The sequence below is a fragment of the Leptinotarsa decemlineata genome, unplaced genomic scaffold (genome assembly GCF_025532065.1).
Source record: "Leptinotarsa decemlineata unplaced genomic scaffold, Ldec_3_MD MMD2_tig00002974_RagTag_RagTag, whole genome shotgun sequence".
Lineage (NCBI taxonomy): Eukaryota > Metazoa > Arthropoda > Insecta > Coleoptera > Chrysomelidae > Leptinotarsa > Leptinotarsa decemlineata.
The window spans coordinates 10,947,861-10,973,680 of record NW_027412578.1 but is presented as its reverse complement, the minus strand read 5'-3'; the positions used below and the strand labels follow the sequence as shown (position 1 = coordinate 10,973,680).

Below are 25,820 nucleotides of genomic sequence, written 5' to 3'. Positions count from 1 at the left end.
GCATGTCTTCCAAATAAAACGGAATTTTTTTCTTGAATTCCGGATAAAGTGCTACCATATAAAACAACTTTCTTGATCTTCCCATGATGATCCAGAATGTTCCAGAATATACCCGAATGTTCTACACTATTGCTGAATGATCCAGGTTGTTCCGAAAAAAGTTCCAGAACTGCTTTCCAATGTTCTGGATGTTCTGTAGATTTCCAGGAGCCAAGAATTCAATTGGGGATAGAGAGCTTCCACAATATACAACTTCCTTGACTATTAAATAATAGTGGTCTTTAAAACGAATAGCTGTTGTAGAAACTGTACAAGCTGAACCATGGAACAATGAATTATGAAGATTAAGATAGCTGAACACTTCAATCACTCAACTGGACAAATAACTTTTTCTTCTACTTTGTTTGATATCAATTTTGCAGTGAGCTCGCCGACTATTTCATTCTAGTGAAGGAAACAACTCATCTGAAAACACCCGTCAATGTTCGTGGGATTGAATGTGCAGTGTGTGGAAAAAAGGAAACATCGTTTGATGAATCGTGTGAACTTTGAGAAAGACGTTTCGGAGGAGTCGTAAACGATGGTGTTCTTTTGTCGAATGAGTTTATCTGATGATGTATTGGGTATTTTCAGTCGTATTTCCAGTAATAATACTATCATAAAAATTGGCATTGGAATAATATACATCCAAACGCAAGTCTGTACAAACATAATTTGAATCAGGATCAAGGGATATTTTCAACCAAAAATTGAAAATAATTGCCTAATATCAGCTTGAGTTGGAGAGACATATTTCAGAAATATTATCTTTCAGAAATATCTCTGTGGACAATTTTGGTCAGATACTTTCCCACGTTTTCTGCAAAATATGCCTGAAACCGATAATTTTGACAAATTATTTGTCTGAGGCACTCTAAAAGTTATACAAGAGGAGTGGAAAACTATTTTATAAAAAGGTGGCAAAAATGTCATCATTAGCTGATTAGCTGCGTGATTTTGGGAAATAGAGAGAGATAATATTCTATCAGTTCGAACTTCTATTGTCCAATATAATATATATTGATTTGAAATCCCTGAAAGAATCTGTGGAAAATTGAAAACGATTAACCGAAAAATAACAATTTTATTAAACAAGAACTGAAATTACAAAGAAATAACATACAAGCAACAGCCATAAAATAAAAAATAGAAAAAATTGAAATATTAATACAAACTGAAAGTTAAAAAAAAATATTATTGATGAGAAATGAAGATCAAAAATCGAAAGATTCTAAACCAAATTACGTTACGACGTTTCGATTGTTAATATCCACAATCGTCTTCGGGTAATAACTGGACGTATTCGCAGAATGTCATCTTCATTTCTTTCAGGTTTGGAGTCCAGCTCCCCTACCCTTTCGACTGATTGTTGGTCTCGAGAAGGACCAATGGGTTCATGACTGATTGATGACGGCATGAAGTCCTTAGACATCAGTGCCGCCCTTCACGGGATACCCCTACCTGGCTGGGGTGGGATGGATGAGAAAATTATTCATCCGTTAACGGGGGGCATGAGGGCCTCATTCGACAGAGTTTCGGGGCCTTTTATATCGGGAGGAGTCGTCTACAGCATAATCTGTGGCTTCCCTAACTAACGGGTTTTCATGGGTTTCCGTTCTTTCAAAAACTCTCTCATTCCTCGACTGAATGGGCTGCCGAATGGAAGACAGCTGCAAATCTCTGCGGATGGCTTCATTCCGCACGAACCAAGGAGCATTCACAATCATCCTAATTAGCTTATTTTGCTACCTTTCCAAAATGGAAATGTTGGACGGAGCCGCTTGTCCCCAGACGTCTGAATCATACATGATGACAGGCTTCAACATCGTGTTGTAGATCATGATTTTGTTCTTCGTGCTCATTTTTGATTTTCTGTTGATCAGAGGGTACAGACTGGCTATCCGACCCTCGATCTTAGACTTAACGCACATGATGTGCGGGTTCCAAGTGAGCCTACGGTCTACTAGAAGGCCGAGGTACTTTACCCGCGCTTGCCAGTCAATCTCCCTTCTAGAGATTCTTACTTTTCTGGCCGGAGAAGATAGTAATCTTCCCATGGTTATCGCCTGAGTCTTTTCCGGGTTTATTCGGATCTTCCAATCGAGGTACCAGCGCTCGAGGTCGCCCAATGCACGTTGCATGTAGACCACGCCGAGCTCTCGACCCATGGAAGATGGGAGAAGAGCTGTGTCATCGGCGTTGGACATATTCCTCAGAGATCTGACTATTTATAGGTAATTCGGGTGCTTTCATCTATCCCCTCATTTCTCCCTCCGCTTCATTGGTTTTAGCGGGAGATGACTGTTTGGCGGGAGTTGGTCGTTTTCCGCTTGATTGGAGGTTTCTATATGTTACGTATCTCTATGCTAGCTTGGCTGTATTCGTTGTTGGACAACATATACGCGGCTTCTTTGAATTTTCTCCTAAACCAGTGTTCCTCCTTGTGGATGATTTCAGCTTGAGCCCACTTGATGTTATGTTGATGAGTCCAAACATGCTCTGCCATTTCGAATTTGCTGGTTTCTCCTCGCCGTGTGTGTTTCTTGTGCTCAGCAATGCGAACTTCCAATGGACTCTTAGTTTCCCCGATGTATGATTCTCCGCACTCGCAGGATATTCGGTAAATGCAATTCTTGGAATCACAGTCCACGTTTGGTGGCCTGGTTTTCGTGAGGCTGCTACGGATAGTGTTCCCAGATCTAAAGCAGGTCCTGATGTTATACTTGGACTCAATCCGTCTTATCTTTTCCGATAATCCCCTGATGTAGGGAAGTACAAGAACTGGTTGTGGCGGCTTCTCTTCCTTGTGAGTTCTTGCTGTCTTCTAGCTGAGGCCTGTTCTACCATTACTCTGGAGTAACCATTCCGTTGAAGGTCATTTTTGATGATGCCTAGTTCCTTTTCGATACCTTCCTTTGTATTACAGAGCCCAAAAGCATGGTCCAGTAGAGTCTTGATGATTCCTCTCCTAGTAGATTGATGGTGGTTGGATTTCTGGTTCAGGTACTATCCTGTGTGAGTAAGTTTTCGATATACCGAAGTTTTCCATTCACTGTCGGTCCTCTTCACCAATACGTAGAGCGTAGAAATACGTAACATATGGAAACTTTTAATTAAGCGAAAAACGACCAACTCCCGATAAACGGTCATCTCCCGCCAAAACCAATGAAGCGGAATAAGGGAAGAGGGGATAGGTGAAAGCACTCGAATGACCTATAAATAGTCAGATATCGGAGGAATGAGTCCAGTAATCACCCGAAGACGATTGTGGATACTAACAATGGAAACGTTGTGACACAACTTGGTTTGAAATCTTTTAATTTAAATTTTTTCATTTTTTGTTAATGATATTTTAAATTTTTCAATTTCTTCAGCTTTTATTAATATTTTAATTTTTATTTGTTTGGTTGTTGTTGTATGTTATTCCTTTGTAATTTCAGTTTTCTGTTTAATAAAATTGTTATTTTCGGTTATTCTTTTTCGATTTTTTCAGGGTTATCAAATCAATTCATATTATATTATACAATGAAAGTTCGAACTGATGAAATACATATGGTTGAGTATTTCACAGCAAGTAAATATTAAATCACCCTCTAATTTCATCTACATTCTTTTTTCATTCTGCGCTAGAATCATCCACCATATTTGACAGAAACACATTTTTCATTCTCTTCACGTATCCGACGTCCATTCGCCGTAGAGAGCGATCTACAACCTATTCCGTTTATGAGTCAATCTATCGCGTTTCAGATCCAACTGACATACCTAATATCGAAGCTGATTGTGCCAGTCTTTGCTCTTGATATTACTTTTATCCTTCTGCAACATTATTCCCCACACGTAGCATATATCGTGTCCAATTCTGCCACGAAATGGCGGGATAATCGCATCACTGTCAAATAATCCCAAATTTTTTGAGGCTTGACTTTGTTTAGTATATCAAAAGTCGAATTACCTTCTTCGGCGACCGTCGGGGATGCTTCGTCTTTGAAAATGTAGCATTTTCCTGCTGCTCCGGAAAGTACGTACTACTCAGACTAGGCCGGGAACGAGTTCAATACTCATACATATCTATACTATACATAATACAACAACATACAAGAAAAAACAGAGCAACTGCATTTATAACGTTCCTTAACCTTGTGGTAAAAAGTTATATCGGTGAAACTTCACGGCTGGCGTTGATGTTTTGGTTGGTTTCCGGATTTTGCCACGTTCTTCTTTGGTTATAACGTCTAAACTTTTCAACTGTGCCAGTCATCTTCAGTGGCATGGCTGCTGTACTCTTCTTGACATATCAATTGATACCAACCAAAAACATGAAATAAACAATCATCAGGTTCGAAATTGTCCAAAAAGAATTCTCAAATGAAATGGAACCAGCCGAGAATAATCGTATCACACTTGACTTGAAGGAAGATACGGAAAATGCCGTAATTTCAACAAAAATATCAAGAAATGTAATTCATTTATTGTTCAAAAAGTCAATTACCATAATTGATATTTTCCACATTTTGAAATTCTTTGAACATCTGTCGAAAAACTTCGACAAAATCAGAATTTTGACAATTTTAAGTTTAATTTATAAGTTTTCCGTGATAGAAAAAATTATGAAAGAGGTTCGCTTCATATTGATGAATGGTGCATTTTTCTTTGTGAAAGATATGTTGAATTCATTCATTATCTAACCAATTAAGACATCCGTGAGTACAAAAATTCGCACCCAGTTAGGGTGGTAGGATTGTTCAAAACACCATCATAAATAAAATCAAGAAAATCCTTCATTTGAAGATTATTGACAATATTTCATGATGCATTTCATTAGTTTGGACTTCCATTGTCTGATATCATATAAAAAGAATTACATCAAGCAAAAAAAAAGCGAAATTAAATTGAAAATAAAATAAAGTACACGTAAAAATTGAACAATTGAGCAAAAAAATTAATAAAAAATCACGAGATTCCAAGAGCTGAGACGTATCAGTTACTTTGTATGTTTTATTAAATATTTTCATTCTATCACAGTTAATCACATTCTATCTCTAATCCTTACAAATAGCAGATGAAAAATTCCATGATGAATTCTTCAATATTATAAGCTTCTTTCTCATCCCATGTTGGCAAATGCTGTTTGATAAGGTTCAAATCCCATTAAAATCTCTAAAGCCCTTTTTTGCCCCGTCTGTAAGAAGCTGGGTTATAATCGCATCTCGCGAGCGCTTGTGAAACAACAACAAAATACAAACGGAAGACACTTTGTTCAAACGATACTGCCATAGACAATTGGCGCCATCTGTACGCACATGCTTTATCAATGGTTTCAGCTACATCGCCCAATAAAAACCGTGATATTATAAGTTTTTCGTGATCCTGATAGAATTTCCTTCAGAATAAAAGAAATTATTAGCACCCCGATTATTCCGAGGTGACGTTTTTTTACGACTTTGTGACTCCCCAATTTCCTTATGTCACGCTCAAATTGTCACACTATTAAAATATATACTTTTCTAGATGCACTCAAATTACCTGTCCTCAATCTGATGTACACTACGTTAAGGGTTCACATTTGGTAGGAGTACATTACAAGGTACAAGGTTCCTCCCCATATGATTTTCTGATGCGCTAACACAAAATCCCCGCTTGGGCTCCTCTACTATTAAAAAAACGAGCGCTAACTGCATTACCTCATAGGTGGCGTGGAAACGTGTGCATATTATGACGAATACACCTCTTCTAACTTTTTCAATCGTTATTTCCCCGAAACGGTCGCTCTTAAGGAAAATAGTATTTTGACTATCACTGGAATAGTATGCTAGATGATGAAGAACCATTACTTGTTTTTCATTAATCTATGACAGAAATTTCTCAAAGATCTTCGTGGTATTAGCCAGGGGAGTAGCTGTTTTCTGATAGGTGTCAGTCCATTAACCTACAGTGTAGGGAGTTGAAACTGGCCTGAACGAATTGTTCCTTTAGATGATTTAATTTACAGCCAGTATGCCCACTGACTATATGTGATAGCTGTAGTCATTCCATTACGTAAGGAGGAGATCTGGAAGACTCTTCAAATTTCAGTCCCATTTCTTTATAATCGACCCTCTCAAAAATATTGAAAGATTGGTGAAAAAAACTGAAGTCCTTCTTATCGATAAACAAAGTGCTATCTAGCCTTCAGTTCGGCTTTCAAAGTTCAAAAAATACCACAGATGCCATTTTCTCCGTTCTAGAGAATCCATACTCTACTATAAATGATGGCAAGGCTGTGGCAGCAGTGTTTTGTGATTTCTCGAAAGCTTTCGATTGCGTTGATCATAAGACAATGCTGCGGAATCTCAGCCATTATGAAATAAGAGGAACAAATTTGACCTGGTTTGGTTCATATTTAACAGGATGTCGACAGGTGGTGAAAACATCAAGTAGACAGTCTGATCTCAGTGACATAAGACATGGAGTACCTCAGGGGCCTGTTTTAGGACCAGTGTTGATTTTTATAGATTTAAATAACGCAATAACCAAATATGATAAAAATAGATATTCAAAAAATTGAAGCCTGGTGTAACCCGAACTCCTTGTGCTTCAACCGAAAGTAAACAAAATTAGTTACTTTCAAATGTACACTTGAAGATCAGGATTTGGATAACCACTACATAGAAAACAAACAGCACACTAAATTCCTAGGCATTCACATAAACAATAAATTAAATTTCAAAGAACATGTATCCCATTCTAGTAAAGAAGTATCTGGTGGATGTTATGCTATTAGAGTGATATTACATGAACTAGGATACGCTACAGCTAGGATATATTAATAATCGATAAGGAGTGTGAAAAATTAATCTTGCCAACTTTCATTTGGTTTATTGTAATTACACAGTAACCCACCATTGTACTATAAAATTTCATTTGAACCATCGAATCTACATTCAAATATACTCTTCCCTTTACTCATAAAAAATATTCTGTTATAACCTTTGCACTAAAGAACTTCTGAGCTGAAGATTCTCTTTCATTTTAATTGTATATAGTATTTTTATTGCGAAGGTTTTGTGAAATGAAAGATAGCTGGCACAGGACGCAATATGAGGGGTACAAGTTATTAATTGTTGCAAATGTTTTATAGGAAGAAGAAAAGGAAAAACAGGAAATGATCGAAAAAATCTTGGAAGAGAACCATAGGAAAATAGAGGAAGCTCAGAAGAAATTGGTAAGTCGTGTTAGAGAGAAAGAAATTTCGTTCTCTTCAACGGCTCGATATGTCTACTAAACAAATACCCGATATATATCAGAGTATTGCGAGTGTGACTGAGCTGTCAAGATTGATGTATACAGACACTAACAGTTGTCTTTTGGTTTTGTTAAGTTACTGAGTTTATTAAAGTTCCTTCTTCAAGTCGTTAACTAATAGTTTCACTGCCAGAATTATTTGGTTTGTGTTGAAGTTGCTAATACATTTCTACTTTTATGAAATATTTACACATCCGTGCATTCCGGATTGTTTGAATATATTGTAAAATCAATTTTCGAAAAACTAATGACTGGGAGACTGCATTCTTCGGAATGTAATTTTCAATATGGGTACCATATTGAACTCATGGACCTGCTCTGTTCCTTTTGTATATTAATTCTTTGGAAACAGTAAGTGACTAGGTAAAAAAAAATGTTTGCCTATGAAACTGCATCAATTTGCAGTGGAAAAAGTAAACAAGTCATATATTGAATATCATTATGCTCTCAACATCATACATTATCACTGAAATTTTAGAAATACTTATATTTGTTTATAACAAATCGAATCTCATATTTGCTATGGAATAGCTTTCTAGAGCCATTGTAGAATACGATATTTGTACTTCAGAAGAGATCTTTGAGATACCTTGCAAAGTCTGAGCTGAGATAAAACAAAATATTAACTGTCACATGTTTATACATAATGGAAAGAGTATTCATAAAAATAAAACTAGCATGTACACTCCCGGAACAAAATGTCACAACACCAGACAGAACCATATGTACAGTTGAAGTTCTTTTAATCAAAAAAACTCATTTTTCGATCCATGAATTCTACAGTGATAACCTGTAAATTCTACTTGATTTTCCAATGTTCACCTAAAATAATCTTTCTTTTTAATGTTTCATTTATGAAATTGCCATGTTGGTATTTGTTATATTTTATGACATGTATTGTATTTTGTATTTTTTATATTTTATGACATGCATTTTTTCACAAGACTTGGTCAATAAGATACTGATCTTCCGACAATGAAGCATATATTTATTGATTGATTGACTGAGATTTCTCATACATGATTATCTTATCTATAATTTTTATTCAAAATAATTTTATGATAAGACTGACTGTTTTGCTGAAAATCGCAAAAAATCGTTTTCGTGACTTTTGACTCCTAGTAGAATTTTTCCAGGCATCGAATCAATGGGAATATCTCAGATTTCATTTTTAATAGTGTTTCCAACTATTCTACCAATTTCTAGCTGGGCGTGAATTTCACTTTTTATACACCTACCGATATAATGTTCTCCATTACAGTTTTTATTTTTTCCGATTGTGGAAGGTGGGAATTATTCCTTCCTTATTTCAAAATCCATATTTTTCAATATATATTAATATTTGAAGCAGCTAAATAGACATTTGCCAGCGAGAAATTTGAATGACAAAAATACTCCTTCGTGTTTTTATTTCGGAAAGAAAAATTGCGAGTCGGGTGTTTTGAATTGTTTTGCCTCCGCATGGAAATGTTTCAAACATAGACAATAGTATCGACCAGTAGAATTGCAAATTGACGCGGACCATCTGCTGCTAGAGATGTTTGTCACAGCGACATGTTTGAATAAATTTTCAATCACCGGGACCCCCTTCGGGGCAATGTGAAAATGCATTTAGCTGTGTCAATAATTGAACATGTGTTGACGGGAATAATGAAATTTGGAATATCTGGAAGCAGGAACTGATTGAAGTTAATTTTCATACAGAGTGGATAAAACATTCAGTATATTTAATCCACATATGGGGTGGGAAATCTAAAACGTACTGAACAACCGTTTTACTCTGATTGCACAATTGTAAAGGCAAGCTAATGTTGTAAGTGACTGTAAGTGACTGTCAGTGACTGTAGTCACTGAATTTGTTTCTATGAATCTAGCGCGGAGAGTGATTTTAGTGAATTGGGAATTCGATTCTGAAGCCAGGCTACATTATGAGGCGGGGTGCCTGTCTTTGTTCATCTTCCACTGCCAAAACCACTGTGCATGCTGTTTTTGGCGAGTGCATTGCTTGGGATGTGAGGGTTGAGCAAACCGGCCATCGGATGCCTGTTTCCACGTAGCCCCGTTTGATACGGGAATGACAGACTCACTTGTGGTTCTGTTATTCCCTAACTGAATGGCATCCCAACGATGGCTTAATCCTAAGGTGTGTGTATCTGTGCCGAGAGGATGAATGATACTGAGCCTATCAGTTGTCTCTACGGAACCTTCGAGATACCGGGCGCCCTCTCGTCGTAGCATCGCCTTGTCACGGTAATGCGGGGTTCTGCCATGATAGACCTTCTTTCCCTAGTTACTCGTGGAACCTTTATGGACAGAGTAAACTTAAGAATTCTTTCAGACGCTGAGTCTATAGTAGAGATGGATGTCGAGCTTACGACTCCAATTGACCTCCCTGTAAACTTAGATCAGAAGCGAGTCTACAGTATTTGTCGAGTTTACGACTCCAACTGACTTCCTGTAAAATTTTATCCAGGAGCGAGTCTACAGAGGAGATGGATGCCGAGTTTACGACTCCAACTGACGTCCCTGTAAATTTAGTTCAGGAGCGAGTCTACAGAGGAGATGGATGTCGAGATTACCACTCCAACGGACCTTTCTGTAAATTCCGTTCAGGAACCAGTCTACAGAGGAGATGAATGTCGAGTTTACGACTCCAACGGACCTCCCTGTAAATTTAGTTCAGGAACGAGTCTACAGAGGAGATGGATGTCGAGTTTACGACTCCAATGGATCTCCCTATAAATTTAGTTCAGGAGCGAGTCTACAGAGGAGATGGATGTCGAGTTTACGACTCCAATGGACCTCCCTGTGAATTTAGTTCAGGAGCGAGTCTACAGAGGAGATGGATGTCGAGTTTACGACTCCAACGGACCTTTCTGTAAATTCCGTTCAGGAACGAGTCTACAGAGGAGATGGATGTCGAGTTTACGACTCCAACGGACCTCTCTGTGAATTTAGTTCAGGAGCGAGTCTACAGAGGATATGGATGTCGAGTTTACGACTCCAACGGACCTCTCTGTGAATTTAGTTCGGGAACGAGTCTACAGAGGAGATGGATGTCGAGTTTACGACTCCAACGGACCTCCCTATAAATTTAGTTCAGGAGCGAGTCTACAGAGGAGATGGATGTCGAGTTTACGACTCCAACGGACCTCCCTGTAAATTTAGTTCAGGAGCGAGTCTACAGAGGAGATGGATGTCAAGTTTACGACTTCAATGGACCTCTCTGTAAATTCAGTTCAGGAACGAATCTACAGAGGAGATGGATGTCGAGTTTACGACTCCAACTGACCTCTCTGTAAATTTATTCTAGGAGCGAGTCTACAGAGGAGATGGATGTCGAGTTTACGACTCCAACGGACCTTTCTGTAAATTCCGTTCAGGAACGAGTCTACAGAGGAGATGAATGTCGAGTTTACGACTTCAATGGACCTCTCTGTAAATTTAGTTCAGGAACGAATCTACAGAGGAATATACAGTCTGAATTCAGAAAAGGTCATATTTGTACAACTGAACTCTTACATATCAGTGATAACATAATAAGAGCAATGCATCAGAGAATGTCCAGAAGGGAACTGTATCTGGCCATCTTCGTTCATAACCTCAAAATAAAACAGCAACCTCAATATCATCTGAAGTAGTTGATATACAGAGTCGATACACATGATAGAAGTCTCAGAAATCGGAGTAAATATTCTATTCCACGGCATAAATCCAAACAGCTCGAGCTATCCTTCTCTTATCAGGCTATTAGTACCCACAATAATATCGAAAAAAGTATGAAAAAGCTTCCTTCATTATCTTTCAAATATAGATTCAAAAATTTTTGCCTGAATGAAGAATGATCTTGAGATCAAGTAACCAAAAAAAATTCTTTTATATGATTCATATTTTATTTCATTGTTCATTTTTCAACAGTTTGTTTTCAACATGTGAAAATTGATTTTATTTGTATGAAACTCCATCAAGTAAAATAAAGGCAATTTATCATTATTATTTTCATTATATTGGTTTTCCTCGATTTCAGCAGAGTATTCGATACCTTAAATCATAAACTTCTATTGAATATATTGCATTATGTGGGGTTATCTGATAAGGCTGTCAAACTTAGGGGCAATCATCTGGAAGGTAGAAAGCAGTACGTTTGGTTGAATTCTCGATTATTCTGGAACAGAAGGCAGGAGTACCACAAGGATCAGTTTTGGGTCCATTGCTCTCTACTATTCACTCATCAACCTTGCTGAGGAAACTTGAAACCTGTAGTATGCATCTTTATGGGGACGACACTCAATTTCATCACAGTTTTTATTCAGAGGATGTCAAAGAAGCCTGAGGAATCATAGACTCTCATATTAGACACTTTATTGAACAATCAAGTTCACACTCGCTTTTCATTAACACAGAAAAATCAAAAGTTATCATTTTTGGGTCAAAACTCAATAGGAGCAAAATCATCAACTCAGATGGAATTCACATAAATGTGGATACACTTCATGTTGTTGATGAAGCCAGAAATCTTGAAGTGGTTTTTGATTCTCATGTGAGGTTTGAAAAACACACCAACATACTCAGTCAACGAATGAAGTACGCCTATGTTTCATCGAATACATTCCTTTATCAGTCTGTACATTTCACGATATCAGTTCATTTCTCATTTAGACTGCACTAAAAAGAAATGTTTCACAACAATTTGTTGTTTTTTTTCCTTTCTGTCCTAAGTATAAACCCAATACTGGGTGGAAATGTGTTGATATTGGATGACGTACCTACCGCAGCCCAACAAATATTCCATGTTGCTATAGGAAAAGCTCTGGCAGCTAAAGGCCACAATGTGACGATAGCAATTCCAAACTCTGTCAGAGTTGAAGAAAGTGAAAAATTGCATGTGGTTCGATTCGAAGGTTAGTGACTTTCAGCTATTCTCATACTAGGAAATCTCAATTTGGTGTCTATTGGTAAGTGACCATATTACTTTCTCTCTCTTTGTGTGGTTGTTGATGAATATTCAAGTGACCTAACAAATGCGAATAGCTGTGTGATGTAAATTTGTATTTTAGGATTAGTTAGGTTAGTTTTTTAGGTTATGAGTTATATTATAATATTCGAAATAACAAGGATTTAGTGGTAGAACAACTTCTGGTTTACAACCTTTTGAGATTTCTGAGTAGCATAAGGTAACTACCATGTAACATTTCATGTATTATTGGAAATTGAGACATTTTTATCATCAATATTATCTCATTCTTCATAATTACGAAAAAGCACCTTCAATAACGATATATACTGAGGAATGATGAAAGATAATATGAGATAAAAAATGCATTCTAGATAAAAATGTTTTCTGTGTTCGATATATCTTATGATTATGTGGAATTTTGCACTGCTTTATCAAGTAAAGGTTGGAATTGAGAAATAAAGATAAACATGAGAATATGAACTTTGATGTTACGCAAAACACTGAGAAATTTACCTGCAGTGTAGAGTATGAGCAACGAAATAATTTATTTTTTCATGTTATACAAAATGTATGAATGAACTCCTGAAATACGTTCAAAAGTTTCTGAAATGATATTTCCTAACTATAATTTTATATCACCATGTTCAACTCGCTGAAGTTTTTGCTCCTTCAGAATTTCATAATAGAACGAGAATGTGCATGATGGTTTTTTGAGCTAATTCTCAATTCTTTTAATTTTCATTTGAACATATTCCATTTTGATAAATTGATTAACGCTTTCGTGGCCGAAACTTTCAGTGTTACGATATTCGTTCGGGTTTGAAGGCCGTCGTGGTTTGGAACTGTATCCTAACGCTTCGCCAGCACGAGTGGCTGGCTTCTTCAGAGGTCTATTCATCCTGATGGTTCACCGATGACTCGTAATTTCTAGTTCGTAAGCTGTACTTATGTTGACACAGGTAGCCCGCCTTTCTAATTGGTTATTGGTCGAAGTGTTATTACCTGTTACATTGCGTTGCACTGCTGCCACCTTAGCATCTTTAAGTATGGTATTCCAAATCCGGTTGAGCGTTAACGCCTCCTCTTCTCTGTTGAAAATTTATAAGTGTTTGTAGATTCATATGGCTTCCCGTACAAGTCGTCTGTGGTATCCATGATCGGGTGCAACCAGTTCCACATCTTCAAACAGTATCGTTTGATCTCCTTCACTAAACGCGTGTTTCGCTACTGCAGATTTTCCTATTTGACCTAATTCACAGTTTATCCGATGTTCATTCAGCCTTGTACCCATGTATTTTTTGGTGATACCGATATAAACTTTTCCGCAGGTGCATGGTATACGATATACCCCCGCAGCTGATACTGAATCTCTTTTGTCTTTCGCAGATCTCAGGCTTTGCTGTATTTTCCTGGTGGGCTTGAACACTGTTTTTATGTTATGTTTCCTTAGGCTTTTTTCGATTCTATCTGTAACCCTAGGGATGAACGGTAGAAACGCATGCGCAACCGTTTCAGTTTCCTCCCTATTTTGACTTGTAGACGTCTTCAGTTTCATGGCCATGTTGATGACGATTACACTATATCCATTCGATCTTAAAGCCACTTGAAAATGTTACAATTCTTTTTGTAGGTGTATCGGTTTACATATTCTACGGGCACGTTCCGTCAGGGTGTAGATAATTCCCCGCTTTGACTTGGATAATGGTCCCAAGTGCATGCAGACATCTGTCCGTTTGGCTCGGTTTTCGGTACACTTCATGTGTCAGTCTTGTGCCACGCGTGGCACAAGATATCATCGTGACGTGACGTGACGTGACGATATCATCCAAAAAAGGTAGTATTGGTTGCACAAAAGCAAAGAAAAACAGACTTCGAAATTTGACAATTTTTATCAATCGTTCAAATCGAGGGGGGGCACTTCCTTATCTTTTTGACCCCATTAGACTGACGATCAGTTCTTCCGCCATCCCACACACCATTCATAATGGTTCAGTCATGATTCTGGTTTACAGTTGATCCGACCACTTCAGGGCTAATCTTTGAAATTGAAATCTCTGGAGCAAAATTCGAACAGTGCGTTCATCAACACAGGCCAAATGCCTGTTTTCGGTCTATTTTGACAGCGCGTTGGTTCCATTTGAATCCGTGTAAAAATTTGTCCGAAAATCTTTCAACGACATCTCATAGTAATGAGCTGAAAAGACGCAAAAAATCGAAATTTGAAAAAATCGAACACCAAATGTGTACAATACAAAACTCTCTAATGATCAGTCAAGGGGTCTGCTTGATCGAAGTAATTACTGCTACATCAATTCGATTCTGCAAGCCTTGATTACATGTCTACAATTCACTAAACACCCTGATCGAAAATATTCAGTCGAACGGAAAAAGGAAATTCATTCCGGTTATAGTTGAAATGTGTTATTTTGTGAAGCTATTCGATAACTAAGCTTTCTTCATTAACCCTTAACTGTGCTGGCTATTTTAAATAACACCTGCATGCTGGTGGGGTCTCAACGTACCCCAAAAAAATTAAATGAGTAGGACAGTTACTGTAAACTCAATAAACTAAGTTATATTCAAAATCATATGTGATACATACTGTTATCATAACATAAATATTTAAAGGCAACTATTACAAATAGTATTTGAATGAATGGAGCAAATGTGTTTTTTGCACTTTTTGCACACTGTTTTCGTTTTTCGTGTGAGATGTGTTGTATCCCGGCGTTCGATATGAGGTTTTATCAGCGATTTTCCTAATTGATTCAGGTATGAACGCCTGCCTTTTTTTATTTCGTCATAACTTTCATTGCATTTAAGAATTGTTAAACTGTTAACACCAGCAATATTCAAAATGGCATAAAAAATTACCTTTGGCCATCGTCTGGTTCGACGTGCTACAGAGTACCCAGCACACATTTGATCAAGTGTATCGACTCCACATTTGTAAATATTATAATCGTTTATTATATCAGGTTTTCCATTTTCACCAATTTTCTGATCATCATGCATTGTCGACAATAAAACGACAGATTTATTTTTATTAGGTACGAAGGTACGAATAGTTTTTTCTTCATTGTGTCCAAATAAACTTGATCCCACTGGACGATTTTTATCCGCTTTGAATTCTGGAGGAGTTTGAGGTTTATTCATTTTCAATGTTCCAACTACTGTAAGTCCCCTTTTTTTCAATTCATCACACAATTCTATAGAAAGAAACCAATTATCCACAACCACATTTCTATTGGTTCCTTGAATTTCAGAAACAAGTTCTAAAACGGACTTGGTCGGAACCAATAATTCTTGTTTCTTTTGTTTCTTTTCTCTTTCTTCCGTCTCTCCATTTGTCTTATCTTGCTCCCCCCGACGTTAGTATATTTTCCTGTATAAATAAATGCATTGTACAAATAAAATGTGCGTGAATCACACATGCACATAATTTTTATGCCATATTTGGCCGGTTTTGTGGGCATGTACATTTTGAATGAACATCTTCCTCATCAATTGTTACGTTGTTGCCAGGCGTATAGAATTTTTTGCAGTTTTCTATATACATATTCCATATTTGTCTAACCGCCGCTAGTTTGTCGGAAGTTTTCCTCTGTTCCCTATCTTCTTTATCATCAAATCGTAAACAACATAAAATAAACAAGAAACGGGACACGCTCATAGTTGCGCGAAATATATCTCGCCCGGTACCATCACTCGCAAATAAACTAGATACGTCTTCATGTGCAGATTTCATGGTTCCAGATAAATATAATAATCCCAGAAAAGCTCGAAATTCGATCATATCTAAATCTTTTGTATAAGTAGGTTGTGGTTGTGTGGGTGTGAATTTCAATCTACACTGTTGAATTTTTATGTTCGTATATTTCAAAACCTCGTTCAGTATGTTTTCTGAAAAGAATAATTTCCATGCAGAGCAACTGTCGTTTGGATCAATGTTTCTGGCTTGACCCTTTGCTCCTGGCAAACGTGTAACAATATTATATTTACGAACGCGAGTGATTTTTGGTATTGCTTTAGACCATTTGAAATAAATTTTGTTTTTTTGTTTTTTTCCATAAAAAAATTGTTGATCTACTGTTTCTGACTCATCCATTTCATCCTCTGAGTCAGTTGTTTCATTCACATTTCCCAAATTCAAATTGTCATATCCTAGATCTTCAATATCCGAGTTTTCCGAACCAGTATCAGTTTCATTACTACTAAAAATACATTCATCTTGATTTGCATCGCTCTCTTCATCAGAATCAAAAAAGTTGGGATCGTTGATTATTGCAGACAATTCTGCTTCTGTCAGCGCTCTTGAGCACATTCTAAAATAGAAACATAACCTTACTTTTTTTTTATTATGCATAGCTGAATATATAAAACCACTAACTAGTTTCATATTATGGTATTTACAAAAAACTAAATAAAACATTAACTCACATAGACGTGCTGGTGGGGTCCACAGAGATTTTAATCAATATTTTTCGAAAGATAAGCACTTTACTATACTTGTGCGACAAAGGGTCTGTAGCAACTGATGTGATCGAGGATTAACTAGACTATGAGCGCCATCTGAACTATAATTATATAAGAAATCGTTACGTTTACTACGAGTGATGTCCGCGTGGACCCTGCCAGCACAGTTAAGGGTTAAGACGAAAGACAGAAGAGTAGACAAAAATGCCAAGAATGGCGAAGCAGTTATCATCAACACTGGCATCTCTTTCGGTCCGACGTGGATTCATTAAATACGGAAGAGTTTCTGAGTGTTCTGTTGCACTCAATGATGGAATGTTTGAACTAATGGAGTTGGTTGCATTTTACACTGAAGATGTGTATCACTGGTATTATTGGAGTTTCTTCTCATCATCAAACCGTTATTCCAACAGCTTGACACGTGTTCCAATCACCAAGTGATCATCTTCAAGAGGAAGATCAAACTGTTCGATCTTCCTCTTGAAAATGATCACTGGGTGATCACCTCGAGGTGTTAAAATAACGGTACGGTATTACCACACCAAAGGTTTCAAACAGTGCATCACTAGTACATAATTTCTGGGTAGTGATTCAAGTAAATAATAGAACGTAACAGGATCAAAAAATGAAGGATGTCTTACCACAAGGGTTGACTTTACCAGTATATCGATGAGCGCAACTGAAGTCGATCATTTATCGTGTTGGAGATGACATTACTGAGAATATCTAGTTTTTCTTCGCACTGTCACCCAAAAATGAGGAAGTAAAGACTGTCAGAGAAACACTCAAGGTGCTCGTCTTCAAGGACAGTTAAGAGGGGCTGACTTCTTCGAGAACTAACGAGCAGGTCAAAGCGTGGGACCGAATAATGCTCTGCAAACTTTCCGTTATCCTCATATTGCATCTGAAGTTCTTTGAAGACAGCCACGATGGTTGCACAGTCTTCAAAAGAAGAACAGTACAAACTATCAGACGTCATTTACCACCACGGCAAAAATGCCAACATGGGACACTACGTGACCAATACCTAACACGTCGGCTACAACTGCTGGTAAAGGTACGACGATTTTTCGGTCAATACCGTGCAGAAATAATACGTGTTGAAGCCCCAGAAAACGCAAGTCCCTAGTTGCTGTTCTACAGGCTGAGCAATCCGATCTTAATAACGTCTCCTAGTGAAATAATGTTGCTGCGGTTACGTGAGCTTCAGCTTCTGGGATCGTACGGAATGTCTCTATCATAAAGTTTTCATTACATTTAATTTTTGTCAGTTGAAGTAGATATTCCATTCCTCTATGTTGTTGTGATGTAACTCATTTTCAATATACATTTGTGATGGTATTCAAAAAAAGAGTTTACTAGTTTGAGCGACACATTCGCTACGGTAGAATTTCTAAAATGTTATCATTATTCTGAAAATGAATCACTTTTCCATCAGTATCTAGTGGAAAGGCTGGAATTTCACTGAAGTGTTCGATATAAGACCTTCTGTTGAGGCGAAATTGTGACTTTCAAATGAACACAATCTCTAAGAGTCATTTTGGCCAATTGAAAGGATTTCAGTTGAACTATAGTCCAACTCATGACCTTCTTTGGAAACATGATTGCTGAGAGCACACCTCTCAGGATGTAGTCTATTATCACTTTCATGAAGTACAATCTGGTCTTCAAATATTCTTGACGTTTGATCAATATATTCACTTCTTCAAATACAACAGAAGATTGAATGGAAAGATTTTTGTTGTTTTATAAGAGGAGTTTCATGATTAGGTTTCGAAAACCATTTGTTGATAATTGGAAGGGTTCTGAGAGCTATTTTGATTTTTGAAGACCCCAATTTCTCAACAGAGTAGAAAATTGACTATGATATATTCCCGTAGTGAGTGTCAAAAAGAATATATGTTTTTTCAGGTATGTATGAAACGGCCACCAGTCATGAGATTTTTCATCTCGACACATTGATGTCCCTTGGACCACTTGGAAATAGTCTGCTCTTCGTGGGATCCTCAGTGAAAGTTTGCGACTTCTTGTCTAATACTAAGGGTTTTAGAAAACTTCTGAACTACCCGAATGACTTCAAAGTTGACCTGATCATCATCAACTTGACTCTAGAAACGTGTCTGCTTCCTCTGATCCAGAAATTCAACTACCCGCCCACAATAGCAAGTACTTCGTATGGACTACCTTCTTTTCTGTCTGAAAAATTTGGAAGTGGCCCATATCCGTCGTTTGTTCCGTTTCATGCCTTGAGACTATCGAATGATATGACATTTCTGGAACGGTTGCAAAATTATTTCTGGACAAGGTTCGAAACATTAATGAGGACTTATTTGTCCACTCCTAGTGTAGAGCAGATTGCCAGGAATTTGTATGGAGCAGGGATGGACTCCTACGAAAATCTACTAAGACATATTTCGCTTGTTATGTGTAACTTGATACCAGGGTTCCACTACTCAAGACCAATCTCTCCCAATATAATAACAGCTGGAGGTCTTCACGTTCAATTGAATGCCACACTTCCAAAAGTGAGTTTATCAGATAACCATGCCACAGTATTCATTAAATGACTAGCAACTGATTGATTCACAGATTCATGAGATGATGAAAGATCAGATTTTAAAATTTGATCAAAAGTAATGCGCTGCCCAGTCCGTTGAGGTGAAATTATTAATCAATCTGTGAAAAATAATCAAGTGGAACCGACTCGGTACTGCAATTTGGCCATCCTTCAGTACTCAATAAGAAATTCGATCCAATTCAAACAAATTTTGTCTGAAAAAACTTTCAGTCCTGCTGCAGCTCGTTTTCGTTCGTATCTTAAAGTAAATCTTTCTCAAAAATTACAAACATAAATCATCGTTTTCAATGGTATCGAAAACTAGTCCAATCGTCAATTATTTCTTTTCAAATATTTAGTTCTCTTGAATATTGAATACGCGCTTTGATCAACTAATTGATATATTTTCTACTTCGTTAACGATAGCTCTGTCTGTTGACTACTCTATTTAAACAGAAAGTGAATTTGTCAGAGAAACGAAGTTTCTCGCGTATGTTTCTTCTGTTATTTCACAGCATAGGTAACAATTGTTACCTATGCTGTGATCGCGATCAAGGATACAAGGTCCGGCTATTGAATAACGAGACTGTGCGACTAGAGGGCGCCCTAGAGGAGCGGGGAAAAAACGAATAGTACGTTGGGTATCTGGGAATCTCTTTTAATAACGTACCAAAACACGTTTTCGTATTTGTGCGGAAGTGGTTTGAAACGAACCTGTTTTTTTCACGACTAAAAACAAAAGTTACGTAACAATCTCAAATTTCTCGTTAAATTGAAAAAAACTCCAATGAAATTCTATGAATTGTTGCAAGAGGCCTATGGGGACAATTCTCTATCTCCTGCGCGTGTTATTGAGTGGTGTAAGCGTTTCAGTGAGGGCCGAGAGAGGAAGGATGTCCAAATCAAAATTCAAGGAAATGTTGATCATTTTGTCGACATTAACGGTATCGTGATGACTGAATGGGTTCCAGACTTACTATTTGTCAGTTTTGGCAACACTGCGAGAACGAGTTCGTAAAAAACGGTCCGAGTTGTGGAAGAACAACTCATGGATTCTGCACCAGGATAACGCACCTGCCCATAACGCGATATCTGTGAACCGGTATTTGGCCGATAAACGCACTCTGGTACTCGAACACGCGCCATACACGCCAGATTCTGCACCGTGTGACTTTTTTTTGTTTCCTGAGATAAAATCTGCTTTGAAAGGGACTCGATTTGAGTCGATGAAAGAGGTATAGCAAAAAACGGCAGAGCTTCTGAAGGACCTCACCAAAGAAAACGTATGGAAAGGTGTGAAATGTAAAATAATGGTCATAGTAAATTCCTTTTCCGTAACCAGTCTCGTTATTTGTTAGCCGGACCTCGTATCCTTTTATCATTTGTGACGGAAACTATTTTTAAAACACGCAATACTGAACTGAATTGGATCTACATATCGAAGTGAACTGTCAAACAACTACTGTATAACGCAGCGTCTTCAAACTTGAAACATATGCTTTATAGATTATGACCTTCTTGATACCGCGATATTTCTTGAAAAAAATATCACCATCTCTAGGCCAGGTGATTCTGGGACATCCGAGGTACTTTCCACAGTATCGAGAACAACAATAATCATAGAGTTTATGAAAAGTATGTTAAGTGAAATTCATTATAACATAGCTTTGAAAAATAATTTTATTGAATTCGAAACGTTGGCAAAAATGAAACTGATTAATCTGCATCACAAGGCTATTGAACATTTCAAATGTTATGTTTACCACATCATACGAGGTTATTGCAGTCATCTGTCTCTCAATCTCTCTCTGACAGTGAATATGCATCAGGTCTTCACAAGTTATTTTTCACCCCACAACTTTCAAGCGGAAATGAATAAACAATCTCATGAAGACTGAATTTAGGATCTCCAAGAAATCATGGATACTGCAGAACATGGTGTCATCCTCGTGAGTTTTGGATCGAATGTAAGATCTGCTTCGATGGGGTCGGAAAAAATAAAAACCATATCGAATGCTTTAAGTCAGCTGAAGGAGACAGTGATATGGAAATTTGAAAGTGAGCTTGACAATCTACCCAAAAATATCTTCATTCGGAAATGGTTACCACAAATGGCAATTTTAGGTGAGTATAACTGTTTCAGTTGTACACAATAGTTTAGAATTCCACTATTAGACGTTCTGTATCAAAACCTTACACGATGGATCTCTTCTCCAAGTGAAAAACAGTGACAAAACAGTTAACGTCTGATCAGAGCTTCCATTGGATGACAGGCAATTGTTTATTGTTGCTTACGCCTGTAGAAACTCGACTAAACAATTTCAGCTTCTCAATTTAGCTGACTGGCCCTTTTGGTCAGTGATGTTTCAGGTCATATAACTAGAATGACTTTCTGTCAAACTCTGAATAAATTCAATTCAGTTCAATTCAATTCAATATGGTTCAATTTGCTATTCCATCATGTTCCAACAGAAAACAACTTATTACCATGTATTGGTTGGTAGAACAAACTACGGAGGATCCAGAACCAATCCTGGTGGATTATGCCAGAAGTCTCAAGTTTGTTCAGCCGTTCAGGTGTTGAGTGTCCATTTGGCAATGCCAAAAGCGACGCCAATGACTTTTTGTGTCTGATAAAACCGCTTTGAGTCTCCTTTCTTGCAAGGCAGCGAGCAGCTTCATTATTTTCTAGGCCAGTGTGACCAGGGAACAATGCCAGATAGAATTATTTGGGTCTATCTATTGGGAGTTCATTATCAATTCAGACTTTACTCGGCAGAAGCCAAGTAAAGCCAAGCAGACCGGAATTATTTTCATTGAATGGTGTTCCAGATTGGTTCCTACCAGAAGAGTAGATTTCCGCTTAAACTATGATCGCAAGGATTCATGGAGACGTAGATATCTTTCCTGGGTCTACGACTGGGATACAAACAAGAGTAGACATCCAAATTGGGCAATTGTTTACTATCGCTATCGTTTGACACTTCAATGTTGTATATTATGAAATATTCCAAACTACACGAATAGTTATTTTCACAACGAATGAACTATGGATATTTGTCATCTCATATAAATTTCAACCTCAGAGACCCAAAACAGCAAAAAAGTTCTTTCCAAAATTGCTGAATTTTGACCAAAAAGACTGCGATCCAGTTTGCTTGGAGGGGTGAAACCTGGTGACTAATCATGGAACTGATATCGAAACCAAAGTGCAAACGCTCCAATTTAAGAGACCAGAAGAGCCAAGACCAAAAATTACGCCAAATTCAATCAAATGTCAAGGTTTTGCTTTCTGTTTTGTTCGAGGATGGAAAGCGTTTGAAGAAAGACCAAGTAAAGTAAACATCCAGAGATCCAAGGAGATCTGAAAGAGTATAGAAGGTCTGAAGAATACACAATGCAACAAATGTTTCATTTCTAGTTGATCATATTTCAGTTTTCCATGATGTTTTTCCAAATAACTGATCAGCATGATCTCAATACTTCCTGCAGGTTTCAGGATTTTCTTGCAAAGCCATCAATCATCTGATAGTAGTTATATACAAATACATAAAGTCAGTCTTGTTGTAGCTCATCCGAACTTGAAACTTTTTGTCGGACATGGCGGTGGAATGAGCACTACAGAAACGGTATTCTTTGGTGTACCACTTTTGGGGATGCCTTTCATGATGGATCAACTGTCTAACATGGACTTGGTGGAAGATCGAGGGATTGGACGTAAAATTGACTTCCGTTTATTGACAACCAACTACTTATTGGAGAACATCAGAGAAATGTTGGATGATCCAAAGTAAGTATTCATAATAAGAAGAGATGAAGAAGAAATGTTTTTGTTTCCGAAAGCATGAGTTATATGCGCCTGTTTAACCTTCTGAAACCGTTCTTTCATATAAAGCGGACTTTAACTCTCATGTAATCATAGAATCAGAGTAGTCAAGTATCAAAATCGTTCTCCTAACAGATATCATCTCGAATATTATCACTTTGTTTTCAAGAGGCTCAAAAAAGAATATTTCATGTAAAAAAGTACTTACTTCCTCAGGGTGTAGGTTAAAGCTGAATACTAATGTTGTTCAACAAATTATCCGATGTTTTCGAGTTCATTAACCGTGGTCTGCTAGTTTATCCACCTGACCTTTTGTCTGCTACTGCGGCAGACATACCCTCTATGTAACATAACTGTTGTAGGAACAGTTTTGGCATCAGTATTTCCCAAATTAACAAGGAATAGTCAATAGTTATTCAGTTGACATAACAATACAAACATCCAATTTTGTTCTATTTGAAAATTGTTGAGGTTTTGGGCTGTTCGATATGTTTTGACACTAAAAATTTCATTTTCTCTTTCACAGATATTTCCATACAGCGAAGAAGTACTCCAGAATAGCAAGAGATCAGCCTCAGAAGCCTCTTGACTTGGCAACATTTTGGGCCGAGTTTGCCATGAGACATAACGGAACACATTTTTTGAATCCCCAATCAAGATATCAATCGCTGTTTGTGTCTTCCTCCACAGATGTTTATTTGTTTTTGCTGTTTGTCATTTCAGTCATTTTGTTTGTCTCATATAAATTCGTGTTACTTATCAAAGCTTGCCTGTGTCAAAAGAAGAAGAATCCAAGGAAAGTTAAGAAGAACTGAGTGAATTGAATTTTTTTATAATATTCAACATTATATATAAGTATTGTCAGTGGAGAAGAGGTAATTCAAAGTTTGTTACCCTACTTCCCACAAGCATTATTGTATCAGTGTTTGGGAATATTTTATCGAATCAGTTGAGCCTGCAATTATCAATAAAGTATCATTTATGTGCCCATTTCATGTGCACAAATGACGAGTATCTAATTACTTGACTGAAAGCTTTGGTGATAAATGGAAAGGGAATAATTGGCCGGTAAGGTCTCCAGACTTAAGTGTTATGGATACATTTTCATGGAGTACACTGAAAAATAGAGTTTATGGTCAGAGGAAACATCGAAATATTGAGGTCCTTCAACATAGCATTGTAAGAGAGTTTGGAAGATTGAGGAGGAGGGAAATTAATCATGCGGTGAATATTCGAAGAAGGGCGCAGTGCTGTTATCATGAACAAGGCCAGAATTTTAAGCATTTGCTGTGATTTACTTTTGTCTTTACAGAACCAAAAATTCAATGACTTGCACAACAACAAAATGTCATTGAGTGTAACAAATTGAAAGTCAAATTTAGAAACATCATAGTCAAAGCCTATTATGATAAGAATTCATTCTTTTCAATATCTTCAAGTTCTCGAAAAAGAATGATAAATTATGATACCTACATAATTGGAAAGGTAACATCTGGTACTATTCAAAACAGAAAAAATCCAATGTAGCGCCTATAAAAAAATAAAGTTGATAATGATGGCTGGAAGACGAAATGTCGGATAACAAATCTGAAAACGCAATTTTGTAGCAAAAAAAGTGGCAATGTGGAAGTGCTATCTATTGTCGAATCCTTCGAAAAGTAAAGTCATGAAAAAATAAAAACCATTTTCCGAAATTTCTGTTTCTCCGGATATAGGTACTCGGAATTTCAGAACTTTTTCAACGGTATATTGTTAGTTGAGTAAGTGCGCAACTTCGCCCCAATTCAACCATCTTCGTATTTCTCATAGTTTCCGAAATCCCAATGTTGAGGATCGAATTTTAAACACCCTGTATACATTGAAGAACTGTAAAATCATGAAAATAATCAAATTTTACTTTCCATTCATGTGTGCAGTTTTCCAGCCATTACTATAAAACATGATTAGGGTTTTGGAGTTGACTCAGAGCCTTGTTCAATCCAATTCGAAGTAGAAATGTGATTGAACTGAAACACCTCCGTACAATTTCATTTGAAAAATATCCCACGAGGCAAACTTCCCAACTGTCATCTTTTGAATGATTCAAATATATGCTCATCATTGTTTCAAACACAAGAATGAAAAATATTCACCAGAACGGAAAGTCAACTCTGTCAAAGGGAATTATACCTACCACGTTATATAATTTTTTTCAATAATATCATTTTATATATTATGTCACTTCAATTTTGAATTTTCATCAATGTCGGTGCACGAATGAAATTAACGTAGCTCACTATGACGCTACATAGCACATATAGACCCATACTTGGAAAATCAAAGCACGAAATCACAGAAATTGGGTTTCCTTCAGTTTGATATTTCACTCGAAATGGATTTCCAGATACGCCACTGTTCTGATAATAATCGGCTACGAATTGACTCAATGATAAATAGTGAAACTAATCACTCATCTAAAATGATAAAGAAGTGGAAAAAATATTCTTTAAATGTACTTTAAATGTAATGATACTCTGTTTCATAACTTTTCTATATTTTGAAGAAATATGAAATCAGTTTCATGCATCACACCAAAAGTATGCAAAAGTAGGCATTCATTTTAGTTATCTATCAAATAAACTTCATGTATGGAGTTAGAATCACTTCTATTCTATTCATTCCTGGTCATGTTATTGAAGAGG

At 37.1% G+C, this 25,820-nt stretch overlaps 1 protein-coding gene across 1 annotated transcript; it reads left to right on the top strand.

Moving 5' to 3' along the window:
* The first annotated feature begins 11,954 nt into the window (after positions 1 to 11,954).
* On the top strand, positions 11,955 to 24,158 carry LOC111504789 (UDP-glucosyltransferase 2). The gene is made up of 5 exons (XM_074177474.1): positions 11,955 to 12,224; positions 18,668 to 19,281; positions 21,218 to 21,437; positions 22,884 to 23,103; positions 23,666 to 24,158. Exons 1-5 carry the CDS (start codon positions 11,999 to 12,001, stop codon positions 23,952 to 23,954), a joined length of 1,569 nt encoding a protein of 522 aa, XP_074033575.1. The 5' UTR covers positions 11,955 to 11,998; the 3' UTR covers positions 23,955 to 24,158.
* Positions 24,159 to 25,820: the final 1,662 nt, after the last annotated feature.

Bases quoted from the DNA above. Each gene is read 5' to 3' on its own strand.
- LOC111504789 (XM_074177474.1), top strand. From the start codon at position 11,999: ATGTTTCACAACAATTTGTTGTTTTTTTTCCTTTCTGTCCTAAGTATA. The intron at 19,282-21,217 runs GTGAGTTTATCA...GACTGAATTTAG, and splicing joins TGAATGCCACACTTCCAAAA to GATCTCCAAGAAATCATGGA. The intron at 21,438-22,883 runs GTGAGTATAACT...GTCTTGTTGTAG, and splicing joins ACCACAAATGGCAATTTTAG to CTCATCCGAACTTGAAACTT.